General features: G+C 40.0%; 1 protein-coding gene across 20 annotated transcripts in view; it reads right to left on the reverse strand.

The window, feature by feature from the left end:
* TCF4 (transcription factor 4) overlaps nt 1-17452 on the reverse strand; it is a gene marked incomplete at its 5' end in the record, with an annotated part of 345132 nt that overhangs the window by 16611 nt on the left and 311069 nt on the right. For 17 of the 20 annotated variants that reach the window (XM_079109488.1, XM_079109478.1, XM_079109490.1 and 14 more), the window contains 3 exons: nt 11567-11770; nt 14429-14505; nt 17367-17445. In XM_079109488.1, coding sequence (XP_078965614.1) covers nt 11567-11770; nt 14429-14505; nt 17367-17445 — 360 coding nt within the window. The remainder of the gene's footprint in view (nt 1-11566; nt 11771-14428; nt 14506-17366; nt 17446-17452) is intronic. The other 3 variants (XM_079109495.1, XM_079109492.1, XM_079109486.1) reach the window with 1 other exon arrangement.

Below are 17452 nucleotides of genomic sequence, written 5' to 3' on the forward strand. Positions count from 1 at the left end.
GTGGTTTCATTTTGCTGCTATTCATGAAACCTATACTTGCCTTGGGGTGTGAGTGTCCCAAGGGCAGCGCCTGGGTGTAGGTCATTGCACTGCACTGTGTTATAGTATGCAAGTGTAGGCTCCCTAAATAGAAATGATCATCCACAGGGCAGGTATCTGTGAGTCTGTCTGAAATCTAAACCTTTGGGTATTGTCATGCACATTTAGTATGTTTCCATCAATTACAAACCGTCCATTTAATTCAACAAAAGCCTTTTGCCTTTTGAATGTCTCCATATGCAAGGCACTGTTTAGGCATTTGCAGGGCAAAATAATAAAAGACAACTATTATTTTGGGGGGCATTTATATTTTAATGGTGGGGTAATGTAATTATGATACAAAGCAAAAGAAGATGAATGTCATAAAAAAAGCACAAGGTCACAGGTGTTTAAAGGATGATGACGTATCTGGGAAAACCAATACTACTTAAAGAAAGGGGAGTTTAGATAGGTTTTGAAGGATGAGTAGACTTCTGATGTAAATTGTTTAAATATATGTCTAAAAATTGATACTTAATACTAATTCAATAATATCCCAACTGTAAATGAAAATTTCTATTTTTATACCAATAAGCAGCATTACTTAAATATTTGTGTGTGTGTGTGTGTGTGTGTGTGTGTGTGTGTGTGTGAAGAGGCACACAGCTAAGGATTGTGTGTTAACATGTGTTTTCATATTGTCAGACTACATATTTCTTACAAAAAGCAGATTTTTTGCAAAGCCCTTTATAAACTTCAACGACTCTGCTACAAAGTGAACAACACAAGGCACTTGGACACAAATGGTACCTCACTGTATGTGTGTATTATTGGCCCAAATGATTCACTCTTATTTAACTGCAATGAAGTCTTTCATCTCCCAGCTATACAATAATAGTTTCCATATGACCAGTGGCTCTGCTATAAATAAGATCAAAAGCAAAAGAAAGGATTTAATAAAAGAAAATGACATTAAGAGTAGCATGGAATCAAGAAAAAAATACCAATGCCAATTCTCTTTTTTCCTTTTTTTCCTCCCCCGTCAGGATCACAAAAGTACTAAGCAGCTTCCCTAATATCTCAGGAAAAAATCCTTTGCAAGCAGTAGGCATTTGCAAAATCCATTTGTGTGCACCACAGAGTGGCAAAGGTTAAGCTGGGAGGGAGTCCGAGGGGTAAGGGTGGAATGCCCCATTTAAGAGTCCGGCTGAAGAACAGGTAACAGACCAAAAAGCTAGCTTCGCCTAGTAAAGTCTGCAGCAGACCGTGTCAATGGCAAGAGTCCATCCATTCCTCTGCCCTTTTCTGTTCTATTTAATGGAGATAGACTTTTTGGTAATCCAGAGCTTCTCAGAGAATCATAACATTGCTCAACTCGAGTACATGTGTTCTGAGAAAGGAAGTTTTTTTTGGCAATGCAGTGACTAGATACAAAGAGCCAACTTCCCAAACAAATTTTCTTCTAGTTCTTAAAAAAAAAAAAAAAAATTTACAATGTTAATCTCTATTCCTGACTGGATAAACAGCTGCTAATAACCTCCCGCTCCCAGGGGAGGAGGCTGACTTCCTTTCATCTTCAGACTGGTGGATACCTGACATTCGCTGGGCTTTAGTAATTCCTCATGTTCTTGTTTGGCTTTTTTGCACAACTGCTTCAGTATGGATCTTGCCTATGTCAGGTTTCTTGATCCCCTTTCCCTGCATCCAAAAACGCGGAAGACCTAGTTAGCTACAGTACTACTTGTTTGAAATAATAGTTCTTTTATTCCTGGTGTGATATAAAGAGGAAATTCAAGCACTTATGATCTCCAAGGGAGAGAGGAGCCTTGAACCCTTGTATCTGAAGCCCTGTGGGGGAAATGACCATTTTGGTTTCTTTCACACTGGGCTAATTATTCACTCAAGCACTGGCTATGTTCAAAGACACTCAGTTTCTAATTGTACTGTTAATGCGATTACTTCCTTAGACCTGTTTGTGTCTTTTATAAATCAAGGAGCAAACGTGGACACTTTTCCCTCGAGCAGGGAATGCCCTGCAGAAGCAAACCCAGCGCGGGGGCCCCCTGCCTCTCCCACTTGTTCACGACACCTGCTTTAAGGGTGACCTCAGTTCTCCATCTCAAGATTCAGACGTTTTGCAAAGCAGCTTTTTAAACAAAAACCAGCTGTTTCCCATCTAGACTATGGGGGAAATTTTTGGGCAGCTTACAGAAACATTACCCAGGGACTACCATTCTCCAGTAACTTTCACACACTGGAGCTCCAAACGAGAAGGTCTGCGCGGAAGCTGGGGAGAAGGCAAAATGAAATGTGGAAAGCCCATGCCCAGGTTTTGGACAATACATCCAATTAACTGCTTTTAGGAGAGTGTGGCCATTGTATCAGGACAATGGTTCCCCTCAGACCTCATGTTACTAATAGTGGACAGATCTTTTGGTTAAACTCAACTTTACAGTTCTCAGATGATTTATGGATACAGAGGAAGCTCTAATTATGCACAACTGTGAAGGTCAACAAATTAGGTAGAACCCTCGCGTTGCAGACAACACGGCTGGCGCTCCAGCTTTCAGTTTTCTCTCCGAAGGCAGCTCTGCCTACGCCCTTTTCTTACTGTGAGTCCATTCTACACTTTCTGTTTTCTAGGCAACTGAGATACTTTTGATTTGAAAAATTTACAGCCACAATAAAAGTTAAAATAACAACAGCCATGGAATTTGAAAAAATATAAAACGACCAAAGACTGATCTTGGCTTTTAAACAGTGCCAAGTCGCGCCAGTATTTTCTGTTTTGGTATGAATGACATAACTGAATTACTTCATGAGCTGCTACTTTAATTCCTAAGGGTGGAAAATTCCATGAGTTAATTTAATTTGGATGTAAAAAATATACATGAAAACTCGCTCTTCCTGTGGACTCCCATGTGAAATGATGGAGCCAATTGCTGGAGCTGCCGTGCTGTGGAGGAGGGGCTGCTCGGCGTGGCCACCAGCTGCAGGGCTGGATCATCAAGCAATTTCCTTACTTCTGTTTGAGCATATAAGGGCCTTTCTTTCCTTTTTCTTTTCTTTCTTTCTTTTTTTTTTTTTTTAAATCATGCTTATTCTGTGGTTTGGGAATGACTTTTCTATCCTATCTCTGCTGAAATTCTACATGGACTAATGTGAGCTCAATGACACCTGCTCTAGACTTTCCTGTCTCAATCACTTTGTTAGGTGGCTTCAGAATTCCACCTTGCACTAAAGTTAGACATCTACCAGGATCAAAGGCCGGTAGATCAGACTTTCTCTTAACACCTCTGAGCATCTCCAGCAGCATCTGAAGCAAGCAGATGCAGACCAGGTGAACATTTGTGTGTTTCCTAAAGTATACAATATATATCTTTCCCTGTAGAAAAGTCTGCCTTCTGGAGAAAACAAGGGTAATGTTACATTTTTTATAATGCAAAGGTTATGCCTATTCCAATTTATGGGTAATTTAGGGTTGTGTCCTTGTAGCTAGTAAAAGTTCAATCAAAAGTAATGACGATGGGGCTATTAAACATAACTGCTTGCTTTTTCCTCCATTATTTAAGAAGAAAACTACCTAAGAATATAATGAAGTTATATTTTTAATATCTTAAAGCAAAGATAAAAGATTTTTTTCTTTGTTTTTGTTTTAGTACTAAGGATTGAACCAAGGGGTACTCTACCACTGAGCTACACCCCCAGCCTTTCTTATTTTGAAAGTTTGAGACGCAGCCTCACTAAGTTGCCCAGGTTAGCTTTGAACTTGTGACCTTCCTGCCTCAGTCTCCCAAGTCACTGGAATTACAGGCTCCTGCCACTGTGCCTGGCAACAAAAAAGTTTTAAACATTTATTTATTTAAAGGTCATGGCTACAGAATGCTAAACACATATTTAGGGAAATAAAATTAGAGAACTAGAATTTGTTTGTCCTTGGGGCCCAGAGAGCAGGCTTTTGGGTTAGACATCCAATGAAAACTGAATGACTATTTCAGTGTCATGGAACCTATATTTGAGTAAAATAGGTGTGGGGGGAAAGGGGGATGCACCTAATCTGGACCCACTGCAGTGAGACCCGGGAGGTCTGCTGCTGTCCTAACCACCTCTTCTAGGGGTGGCTGAATAAACAGGAAATGTCCTTACTACTGCAGCTGCATTCAAAACCATTCTGACTTTTGCAGAATATCTTTCTGGGATAAGCTTAAGGATTCTAAAGATGCTGCTAATCTGTTTTCAATAATAACTGATAATTGAGGAGGTTAGGAGAGACAGAAGAATGCCAGAAATAGATGAATGTCCTAATTCCAACAACACAGGAGCTACTGAAAAATGATGCTGATGATTAAGATCTTGGGTGGAATTCTGTAACAGGCTGCTTAAAAGACAATTTTGGAGTGCTCTAAAATAGAGACAGTGACCTCTCAAACTTGGTTTGGTTTCATCAAGAACAAGTCTTTCTGGACAAACCTCATGTCCTCATTTATATGACTGCTGTGAGCCTGGTCTCTTGTGACAGGCTATGGACCTGAGAGAAGGAAGACTGTAAGAGTAAGACCAGGGGGACAGAACTGGCTGAGATATTAAACACTAAGGGGAGGGGACAGTAAGTGTAGCGAGAATGCCTGTAATACTGAGTCTCAGCGCTTTTGGCCTTTGTCTTCCCAGGTCAACGTTTTATCAGTGGCTTTAAAGTGGGCCTTCCTGGCACCCATCACATTTGCCAACAAAGAGCCAGCAGAGTATGTGACTGAAGGTGGACCTGAGGTAGACCTTCACATGGCCAACAGATGGAAGGCTGCAACATAAAATTCAAAGGCATTAAGGGACACTCTGTACAGGTACAATGTAAAGTGCACAAGGATTGCTGGGAGACATGTGGCTTATGGATTTCAGCTGATTACAAGTTCAATATAAGTCAGCAGGATGATGAAGGCACTACAAAGAGCAAACAGGATTTTGCCAGGTGGCCTTAATGAAGATGTAAGGTACGGAACAGGGGACGTGATGTGCCCACTCTGGTTCACTGTGACAGTTCTTCCCTGAGTGTTGTGATGGGTCTGAGAGTCTACACACTAAGGTCCTTCGGTGGGGGCGGGGGAGGATCCTGGATAGACTAGGGAGAGTGCGTCAGAAAGTCATGGGGTTCATGAGGGGGAGCCAGACATTATTTTAGGTTAAATATTTGAACATATGAATGTTTAATATTTTTTTTAGTTTTACCTTTTAATTATTTTTTTATTAAAATATTTTTTTATTTTTACAGACTCAAAATGTGTCTGTAAAAATAAAACAAATGTTTAATTTAAAGAAAAAAAAAACACTCAATAGACTGTCTTCAAATAAGAAAGTTTTTCAAGCATTCGTTGGATTTTGGGGCAACTCCCAGTAAACAGAAAAAGAAAGAGCACGCAGAGAAGCACATTTGGCTAGACCCAGGAAGAATTTTCAAACGTGTGATGGAAATGGTCCGCAGGGGCATCTGGAGCCATTCACGCTGGAGGAAGGATGTTAACCCAGGCTTGTCAACGGTCTGGCAAGTAGCTGGTACGGAAATCTGAGTGAGATGACATCTAAGGTCTCTGAGATTCTAAGGTAACAACGGTGCAGAAACGAAGTACAGATTTATACTGACACGGAACTTCATAGAATAAAAAAATCGGTGAAAACAGAAGAGCCAGGCTGCAAATGAGGGTGACGCTGCTGAACACACTATGTGGAGGGGTCACGCTGCAAGAGCATTTCCCGGCTCCCGTTGCTCCCATGGCACCCCACCAGAAACGCCAGCCAGGACGCCACCTCAGTGCCCTCTGGGTACCCTTTTGTGTTGCCAAGTATTATTGGCAGAGTTAAATAGCTACTTGCTGTAAGCGGCCAAGGGGCAACTAAGGAGTTTTCTTGGGTTTCATTAAGTTAAGTCAGAATAACAGAATGCTTGGTGATATCAGTCACAGTTTTGAAACTGGTATGATATTAGGCTAGAGAGGAAGTCTGCTGTGGCTGTGGGGATGCAGTACAAAGTGCACTGGTCTAGTGGTTGGCTGGTCTGGTTTTCTAATCCTAGCTCAGTCATTAACCAGCAAGTCCCCCAGCTTGGGTCACTTCCCCTTTCCTCGGTCTTCAGCAGCAAAACCAGGGCAATGGGCTAACTGACTTCTGAGGCACTTTTAGAATCTAAAATGCAATGGTTTGAACTCAACTATGAGAGAGAAATCAATTTAAGTGTCCTATAAAGCTGTCAGTGGTAGAAGTTCTCATATGCTTAATGTCAGTTAAAGAAAAAGGTGCTTTTCCCCTAATATGTATTCTTTGGATAAATCCTACTTAATTCGAAATCAAACTAAAAATGTTATTAAAAAAAAAGTAAAGTAGGCGAAGGTTGACTGATACGCATGGTTTCTGAACTGTGTTCACAACCCCACCTGGGGGTCTAGGGAGGGGCTGTGGGGGATACTGCAAAGGACAGGTATGGGGGTAAAGTTAGTTCCACTGGCCTCCTCTGTCCCCAAGTCAACGAGGGTCATTCTTGTAGGAGGTCACATCTCCTATACCAAGTGACCATGTGACATTTCCTCCTGGATTAAGAGAGTTCTGTTCTCCTGTGGGGTCTAGTAGACCCATATGCAGCAATTTGTTTAAATATACTAGTCCTTTCTATCTAGTCTGTGAACTCCTTCAGAGCAAAGAACATACCTTAGTATAGGGTCTTACACTGGTAATCACTCTTACATATTTCTGAAATGAAAAAGTAGAATTCAACAACAACAACAACAACAACAACAAAAACTGGGAACCAAATTAATTTTACATATTGTTAATGTAGAAGATCTTCAGCTCAATGATCTTACTGTTGTTGGCTCCACTGAGAGCTAATCAGGGACACAGAGTCACATGAAGATCTGTTCTATATAGGTTTTGTTCTTATTCAGTTAAAAGAAGAGGTTAGGTCATTTAAAAAGCTTCCTCCAGGCCTCATCTGGTGGTATGAATAACGTATGAATAGTGGAGAGAATTAAATTTGGGAAATTGCCGTGTCAATAATTGATAGGGAATCTAAAAATCCAATATCAGGATTAACCATGGGAACATCTGAGGTGCAGAAGGGATTATATTTGGTAAGTTTCTAACTATGTTAGTGGCAAGGCCCATTGTTTCCTTATTCTCCCACATTCTGAGCTTTCTACTTTGATTCTGTAAGAAAACTAGGTGGTTATGTAAGAAAAATAACTGAATATTTACTAACTCAAGAACTCATGTAAGAATTCACATGCTTGGCTACTTAGCACAAGCATGTTGACTTAAGAACAAGTGCACAGACAATGTGGGTTTTACCCTGAGCATGCAACCCCATGGGGAGGGGGAAGACAAGCTCTGGGATCTTGGCCATAAAATACCTGCAAACTTCTTCTGCCACCCAACACTGGTCAAGATTTGAAAATCACAAGCTTTTAGCCCTGAAAATTAGTTGTCAAAAAGTGCACTGACAATCTCTGCGGAGTACTCATGGAAGTAAAAAAGAGCATGGAGCTTGGGGTCCATGTATCTGAGCTTAAATCCAGCTGAATGCCTTAAGACTACCTGCTCAACCCCCCTGGGGCTCAGTGGCCACTATGAGTCACCCCAGTGGGCTCTGGTGTAGTTGGCTTGATATACTGTAAATGGGACCTAGCAAGGGGGCTGGCAACACCTCAGACACTGAGAATGTTGGTGTCTCTTCTTCCCTTTTGATGGATGATCTATTTATGGAGAAGGAGACATGTGGTGCTCAAGGAATTTACAACTGTCGGTAAGGCAAAAGTCTACACCTATAAAAGATGCCGAGTTATGTGTAGCTGGGTAAGATAAATATCTAGAAATGGAATGACTCATAGTGCTTTGAGAGTGGACCAGAAATCAACTATCATGGGCAGGAACAGCAAGGGAAGACTGCCTGGAAGAGGAAGAATATGAGTTAGAACATTGAGAATGGTGGGGATAGGCAGGTTGAGAGAAGTGGATAGGCAGGCCAAGCCAGAGAGAAGCACCTAACAAGAAAGAGCATTCTGGGAAAATTCTGTTAAGATGCATAGACTGCTCTCGCTAGAGAACTTCCAGCATGATGGAATGGCTAAATGGAAGGCTTCTGGTAAGTGGACATGGGTCTTAAATGCAGGGATAAGGAATTGGTCTTTATCTTACAGACAATGGAAAGCCAGTGGAAGTTTTTGAGTAAGAAAAAGGCCTAGGCAAATAATACTCGTTTGCCTTGCTCTCTGGTGCTAGCAGCCATGCCGCTGAGTGGGGGAAAAACACACACACACACACACACACAACAAAAAAAACCCTTTCATTACACTAATACTTAGTAAATCACAGAAGACCTACTTCAGAACTCCAAGGAAAACATTTTTGTGAATCAAAAGCTAAGTACAATATGTTAGCAATTAAATGAGATAACATAATAGCTGAGGCAGAACCACAGCTTTCCCCACCACAAATTCAAGCTGCTGCAAAAAAGAAAGGCTTACATCATCTTCCAAGTTATCAAGCCATTTTGTTTTGATTTTCAGGAGGTGGGGAGGGAAGGAACTAGAAGAGCACGGAGGTCAAGAGGATTCAAAACTGTCTATTCCTTAACCAGAAGGAGCGATGAAGGGGAGCTGGAAAGGAGACCTGCTCAAACCAGCACCCGCCCCGGGATGAGTCTGGAGTTCCTGCACCTCACTTCCCCTCCAGGACACAGGAAGGTGTGCGGCCCTGTGTGCCTCTTTCCAGTGCTTTCTGCCGCGTTTCCGGTGCATACCTCCCGCTGCTACTTTATTTACTGCAGCTGGCCGAAGTTTATAGCCTGTTTCATGTATTAAAATTCAAATGTGGAAAACATTACCAGTATCCTCCTTGAATTTTTTTTTTGTTGTTGTTGTTGGGGGGAAGGGACGGGGGATTTTTGTTTTGCCTTTTTTGTGTGTGTGTTTCCCCTTAAACTTCCTTTTTATCGTGGAATGTATCCAATGGTCAAAGGCTAATGTTAGACTGACTAAATTCAAAAACTATTTCCTTTGTTCTTAGGGTTTTTTTTTTGTTGTTGTTGTTGTTGTTGTTGTTTAAAATTCATACCAGTTTGTACAAGAAATGATAATGCCAATCCAGCCTCTTCCACACACATTAATGATGTTTAGGCTGAGGCGTTCAGATTCCATGCACATGATAAATGGTTTTTCAAGAAGAAAAGGAGTAAGATGACTAGCCCCTATTTGGGTCGGATGCAGCAGGTTGTTGACTGGAGTTGCACCATGATCTGGCTGGCTCCCTGGCTGTCCTTGATTTAATACAAAATGTCTCAGAAAAGTGAACAGGAACTTCTCCTTGTCAACAAAACTGGCAGCTCTATCGCTTCTATCTAGTTCCTCCCCGCCCCCAATTCAATCCAAGAGGTGTCTGTGTAATATTGGCCAGTTATTTCCCTTTTAAAAATGGGAAATCTCTCCTTTTTCCCCTGCACTAAAATCAGTTCAATTCCCCATCTCCAAAAATAATTCTAGGCTTTTCCTTCCATCCCATCTCTGAATCAGACTCAAAGAGGAGGCAATTCAAAGGTCAAATAGTTCCCAAAAGCGTCTATGTATAGTTTAATATGTTAAAGAACCACTTAACCTACATCTGGTACTTAAGAACTGTACATATTCATGGAAAAGACAGCCTCTGCAGCAATGCCCTGGCTCCGTGCTGCATCCGGTTAACATACGCAAAACGAACACAGCTACAGAAATTGAACTATTTTTCTCTTGATTGAGAGCAGATATACAGAAATGGTTATAAGTCACAGATCTGGCTTTTAATAAAGCCAGATTTCTTAATTAAAAGCAGTATTGTTTAAACATCGTAGTCAGAAAAAAAAAAAGAGCTGTACAAACGAAAATCTCATATTATATGCATCCCAAGTGTATTGGACACATTACCTGAGGCCAAGCTAAATTAAAATCTAGACTTTCCTTTTGTAAACTCTTAGCAACCACTATGAACAGATAATTTTTACTCAGTGATGAATTTTTAGGGTAGAGGTCAAGGAAAAGGAAAAGGAAAAAAAAAAAAGAAAAAGAAAAAAAGATTTAGCATTGGCATTCAAAAAATATCTTTCCACATTTCAGAAGTGAGTTCATTGCTTCTATTTATAAACCAGTATTTTGGGTTTCAAATTGGTTGCAGGTTTTGATATTACACTGCTCAGGACAGTACTCTTCATCTTAGCCTTTCAGTAAAAGAAACTGAAAGGACACAAGAATACTCTTAGCAAGAACTTGAAGAACTTCCTAATAATTTATACTTATTTTGTGTTTCCTCTTAGAATTGTCTTTAAACCAAAGATGCAACAGTGATACTGGAAAACATACCTTCATTAAAGCAATTTTTAAAAAGCCTAGAAGGGACAGAATAGGATACTAAGGTGTTTAATAACCAGGCAGGAGTCTGGATGGAGCAGAATTATTGTAATAGCATCAAATTCTCTACCCATTTAGTCACCTCATAAACTGTCACCACTTAATATTTTGTTAAGATTCTTGGTATCTTTGTAATATCCCAAAAACGATGCTCCCTAAAAACCTTTCAAAAGAGCAAAAGAGAACTTACAATTGTCATGTGGACAAATCTGTTAACAGATTATTCATAATCTGTTTTAAAGATTTATAAAGATTATAAATAGGTGGTGGCAAAACTATTCTCCTACATTAAATTATACAGTCCCATAACATATGTCCACAGACAAATTCATCATATATTTCTACCTCTCATACTCAGGACACAAGGTACCATTCTGGCTTCTTCAATGATGATGATGATGATGATGATGATAATAATAATGATAATAATAATAATAATAATAATCCCAACCTGTTCATATTTGAAATTTCAGCCCTGCTGCACACCCTTTGATCAAAGTCACCAAGATGAATGGTTTAAAACACCAGCAGTGGCCTGTAACTTGCTCTTGGATACATGCTAGGTGAATGGAAAACATGTGTCCACACAAAAACTCTTACATGAACATTTATAGGTGTATTACTCATAATAGCCCCAAACCAGAGACAACTCAAGTATCTTATCACCTAATAAATGGATAAAAATAATGTGGTCTAGCCATGCAATGGAATATTATTTGGCAATGAAAACAAATGAAGCTCTAATACATGGTAAAATAGATAAACCTTGAAAAGATTACTCTAAGTAATACCTGCTAGTCAAAAAGAGTAACGTGTCGTATGATTCAATCTATGGGAAATGTCCAGAATTAGGCAAATCTATAGACACAAAGCAGATCAGTGGTTGTTGGGACAGGGGTGAGAAATAAGTGCTTAATGAGTTTTCTTTTCTTTTTGCAGTGGGCAAAAATGTCCTAAAACTAGCCTGTTGTGATGGCTACACAATCATGTGAATGCACTAGAATACACTGAATTATATAAAGTATAAATGGGTAAAGTTCTATTAGTTCAATAAAGCTGCTTTGAAAAGCCAGTAGCCATAGTATTTAAGCCTGTACAAATTTGTATAGTCTACAAATCTCATCACTTACCATGAGTGAATGTCTGTTGGCTGAAAGAAGGCCGGTTCCGTACCCTGAGCCCAGACCACCCATTGCTCCATTATGAGAAGGTCCGATGATCCCATGCATGTCCCCGTGACCACCAGGCACAGCTGTGGATGGGCCCACTGCATGATTCCGGAGAACATGAATTGCATCATCCAGTCTTTCTAAGCGATCTTCAATTCGGCTTTGCTGTTGGTTAATGAATGATGTAGAGTTTGATACAGTTTGAAATATATGCATAGGTTATATAAGGAGAGCTTTGGTCGACACGAACCACACTTTGGTTCTTGAATATATGTTTCCAATAAAGTTTATTTCCTTAGAACAATAATAAAAATACATAATGTCCTTCCTAAAAAACTGGTGGAAAATGTTGATGCTAAAATTACAGTGTTTTTTCATGAAAAAGTAAACTCAAAAATTCTTCCAGGGCAATACTGTGTGCACATGCAATACTGAACTGCATTAGCTTGAAAGAGAATTTAGATTATTCTACAAAAGACCATTCGGTTTCTAAGCCACCACGATGTCGAGTTGGGTCTACATTTTATTCTAGTAGGTGCATATCTAAAAACAACAACAAAAACAAAACAGACAAACAAAAACCCAAAACATTCTGGAAGAGACTGGTTAAGAGTTCAAAAAAATTAGCAATGGGAAGATAGCCTATTTGTGGTTTCCCAATTAAATTATCATCAAGTCAGAGACAGGTAAAACATAAAGATTTTGGTTTCCTAATGAGTTTTTAACCTGTGTTTGTTGTTTTTTATCTACTATCAATCCCAGCCTACATGTGCACATGCATATGTGTATGTAAGGACCCCAAGTCTTTTACAGGAAAAAAAAATTATCAAAACTCTGTGAACCAAAGTGAAACAAAACTTGAAGACTGAAGTATCATAAAGACTTGAACTGCTCATTCACTGAGGATATCTAAATGACTTCAAAGCCCCTCTACGGTCACTCTCACATGCACTCACAAGCCCAATGACCTTTTTCATTCCAACCATTAGAATTCTAGCATTCCTCAGCTAGGTAAGGCCTCTGCTAGAGTTACCAGTGAGGAAAAAGAACGTGGACACACACACACACACACCATTTTTTTACTGTCATCAATGATATCAAGTATTAGTCTCTGCTATACACTTTTAAATATAACATCTCAGTGATCCTCATTGCCCATGGGTACTGCAGGTAGAAAAGACATTAATATCCCTTCATACAGATGGTTAAGAGGCTTAAAGAAAAGAAGTAAATTAAGTCCTCAGTATCATATTGCCAGGAAATGTAAAGTCAGGGTTGGAATCGAGAGTTTGGGACTCTAAACCTCGTGCTGCTCTATACTGCATCAAGCTATGATCTACTCTATTCCTCACGTGCTGTGCAAACAGATGGACCAGCTCTACTGCATGAGAAAAACAATTTCTAATTATTCTATACCAACAGGAAGAATGTGTGTCTAATGGAGTTAGTCTATGGTACAGAGCATTTTGATTTGGTGGGTTTGGGAGTTAAACCACCTCCCCTAGATTGCTAGCTCTGCTACTTATTTGACCTGGGAAAAGTCACTAACCTTCTTTGAGCCTGAGTTTTTTAATTTATAAAAAGGGAATGAGAATGCCTACTTCTGAGTGTAAATGCAAGCATGAAGAGACATCATACATGTGCCCACCCTAATGCTGGCTCTCCTAGGGGAAGGAGAGGGGGGTTCCTGCTTCCGAGCATTCAGAATCCGTATGAATTAAAGCTGTCGTCCACACCATTGTCAGGCTTTATGGTTCTACGCTGGATAAAGCCTGGTGTAGATGGATGGGCCCTGGAGAATGACTGATGGAGGCAAACTCTTAAAACAACTAGGCATTATTTAGATGCAGCCTGTCCATCAATGGGTTGGGTAGCACACATGCTGTCTCTCTGTGTGGGTCCCTTTATTGGCTAAAACGCATAGCTGGATGATTCAGATATTCCAGCAAGGAGAAGAGCAATGAAGGAGGGAATCCATCTCTGTGACTTCATCTTTAGATTTTCCTTAAAGAGGGAGCAGAAAGGGAAGACACAGAACCACTGACATGACAACACTAAGTTAGACAAATCCATGCCTTCTGTTTCATGTAGAAATTTTCAGGAAAAAAGGAAAACTCAGCTTTGAAGGACTAACAGGCTTGCCCCACTTCCGGCTAGCCTCCCCATCTGACTCACGTGAAGACCAGACACTGCATGGATCAGGGATGGTGCATGCATATTTCCAGTCCCGTCTACCATGAGTCGAGGAAGACTAAAGTGTCAGACACTGAATCACCATGAGTATTTATAGTATAAATTATTCCCATGGAAATGTTCAGCTATTTCCTCCTGAAGAGTAGGCACTTCTGTACTATTAACAATATTACTGAATTCCTATGAGAACCACAGTGAATGAGGAAATAAACAGAAGGTCTCTTATTTAGAGGTTAAGAGGAAACCTCCCATAAACCTGTTATTCTGGGAAACAAAGTTGAGGTGGCACGCATCTTTGAGTACTCCTGCTGTGCGGATGAGCAGGCGCTATAGCTGGCTGATGTCAGGGAAGTTATTTAATCACTGGCAGGGGTCTCTCCCAACCTAGAGGTCAGTGTGAGTCTCATCTGGTCCTAGATGCTAAGATTCCTGGGCCTTCCATGCTGTGGGATTATCTGTGTAACCATCAACAAACAGAAACAAGCAGTCTCATGACTGGCTGTAATCAAGTTGGTATGTTTAACACTGACCTAGAGTCACAGTGATTAGCAAAAATAAGCACCTTGGAGTGTGAAGTAGAAAGGAAAACCTGGATCTGAAAGCGACTGAAGATAAGCAGATGAGACTTACCAAGGAGTGCAAGGGTCCTTCATAATTGGGAGATGATGAGGCCTGACCTCCATTTCTTGACCAAACAGCAGTGCCTGCTGATAGTAAAATGAGGATTAAAATTAGGTCCACATCAATTTAATAATAAGCTGAATGTACTTTAAAAAGAGTTCTTTAACGATGACTTTCACTTAAACAATAAGGTAACTACATGTGAACTTCTCAAGACCAGAATTCTGGGGCAAGGAAAACATTTTCTCTTTTCCTTTCATTCTATCTTTTGCTGTGCTGGGGCATGAACTCAGGGCCTACATGCATGCTAGGCCACTGAGCTACCTCTCCAGCTCAGGAAAACACTTGATGTGTAAAACATGCAGACTTTACATGGACCCTCTCTTCCTTCTAGCTATAAGAGAACAGTTAATTGAGTCTCAATTTCAGTTGGAAAGGCTCCTGGTAGAAGAAATCAGTCACTATAGCGTTTATGTACCTTGAAGGGTACAAGAGGAAGGGTTGTTAGATATTTATGCAAGGCTGGTTTATGTTCAACCAAAATACCTCATCAACGGAAAGCATCTTTGCTACTTGTTTTAAAAGTGATCTAGAAGTGACATAAGTCTTTAGGAACATTTTTGGGGGACTGGGGAAGGGGGATTAAACTCAGCCCTGAGCTACACTGCAGCCTCTCAGAAACAGTTTAAGGGAATGAGATTACTTAGCAGCAATCCATTAAACAGAAATTTTAAAACTCCATATAAGAGTAACAACTAATATTTTTTCTTGAAGACAATAAACTTTTTACTACTCACTAAACCTGAAGGTAAAGAAAGATTCTCATTAGAGTACATATTCTATGTCTAACCTACAAAATAAATAGAAACCAATTTTAAATTTAATATGCACTTAGTGTAGAAAGCTCAGAAAATACATAATTCCAAAAAAGAAAAAAAAAAAAAAAAACTAATAGCTATGATCTCACTGAAATCGCATGCCCCAATGCTGTTAGCACTTTAAAAATCCATTCTTCCTGTCTTTTCTGGGTATGCCTGTGTATTTTTATGCTAAACAAAAATAGAATATTTTGTTCAATTACTTTTCTTGACAGAATTTGGACAGAGCTGTCAGTGTGAAAATAGCAATCTGTCCCCTTATTTATATCTTCATAAAAGTTCTTTCTCCCCAGCACGTGGTCTTCCCAGGATGCATTTCCAGGACCCAGAAAGTGGCATCTGCAGCCTTGTTTCTGTGCCTTCCACCTAGAGCAGGCTGCACAAGCTGCAGGCGTGTGTGCTAGTCCCCTGAATGATCATGTATCTTCACTTTCCTGTCCCAACATAACCTAAAATCGGGGCCACGGAGTAGGCTTCAAGCTCTGGCCTTACTAGCTATTACTAATGGCATAACCTTGGCAAGCCACAACCTGCCTGCCCTCCCTTTCTCTCTCCCTCCCTCCATTCCTTCCTTTCTTATTGTGAGGATACTGGGGATTGAACCCTGGAGCTCTCTCATGCCAGGTAAAATTGCTCCACCAATGACCTACACCTCCAATCTAACTGTCTACACTCACTGGGCCTCAGTACACACATCCAGAGAATCAGGTCATCAGTCTACATTAGTTATTCTCACACTTTAAAACCACAGAACACTGTTTGCTTGTTTGTTTTTTCCAAATTAGAACACATGGAATTAGAGATGCTTTGTTTGAAATGGGGAATGTGGTGTTCCATCCACTCCGATGTTCTATCCCTACTGTCTCAAGTCCTTCCTACCCAACCCTTCTCTGGTTCTAGACACTGCACTGGAGGTCACTTTTTCAGAGCCTAAGAATCTGGTGTAGAACTAGAAGAGTACAACACCACTGGACTTCACTTTCCAATTGCAAAACAGGGAATACTTCTTTAAATTCTTACGATCATCTCTATTTCTTTCAGTTTCAACTTGGCCTCTTTAGACACATGGATTTCAGGATGCCATTACCCATCCCTTTCCTTATTCTGTGACCCTCCCCTATCATGGGAGCTTGGAAAGAGCTGATATGAAATCGAGTCTTAGTCATCATCATCACTTATGTGAAAGTTTTGCAACAATCTGAAACTTCCCATTCTCTATCAGGGAACCCAATTTATAGTGGGCCATATGAAAGTTGCATATGGGGGATAAAATAGGGTTCAAGGATGCAACATTTAGATAGGGGACCCACTATGAACTACAGTAAGGTCAGCTTTCAGGCAGGTATGCATGTGATTTAGTTTTGTTTGGAAGCCACCTATTTTCTTTTCAGGGTGAGACAGATATTAGGTAAGGTTTTCTAAACGCATTTACACACAAAAGATATTGTCTCTTAAATGCACCTCTGAAAAGTTAAATGACTTACTGACATACCCTTCAACGGATAATTATTCAATATGAAGATATATTTCATGTTAATTTGTTATATTTTAGAGGCAAACATCTCCTATGCACCAAAGAAATTATTTCACAATTTATTTACAAAGTTACAAGTTTCTCCAAAATATTCCAATGGCATATATTTTAAACAGGGAATTTGGAAAAGCTGAAATGTCTGCAGGAAGTGATCGTGTAAGTAGCCTACATTTGATGAGTATATAGTCTATATTCATATTTACAATTATATTAACTGAGTTTTTTTCATCTGAGATGTTTTGTTGGAATATATCATTCTGCTGTTGGGAGTTTTTGGCAGAGCTAAGAAAAGTTTAAGAAATAAATTTTTCATGTGCTTGTGTAGTCTAAAAGGATCATCTAATTTTTAAGAAAGATTTTGGACGTAAATGTACTGTCATATTGTAATCTGTCTCTCCCATCCTGTTTTATTTGTCTGCAATGTTTTGGGATTTGCGGGGGGGAGTGAATTTCTATCTGCTACAGCAGCAAGTATAAAAGGGAAATCATTCTCAGAAACTGTTACTATGATGAAATGCGATTTAAAATACAGTACCTGAGAGAGAAGGAGGAGAGCCGACGGGCGTTGAAGGGTTGGATGAAAAGCTGTTGTTAGTGTGATCTGGAGAATAGATCTTCAAC

The sequence above is a fragment of the Sciurus vulgaris genome (assembly GCF_902686455.1).
Source record: "Sciurus vulgaris genome assembly, chromosome: 13".
Taxonomy (NCBI): domain Eukaryota; kingdom Metazoa; phylum Chordata; class Mammalia; order Rodentia; family Sciuridae; genus Sciurus; species Sciurus vulgaris.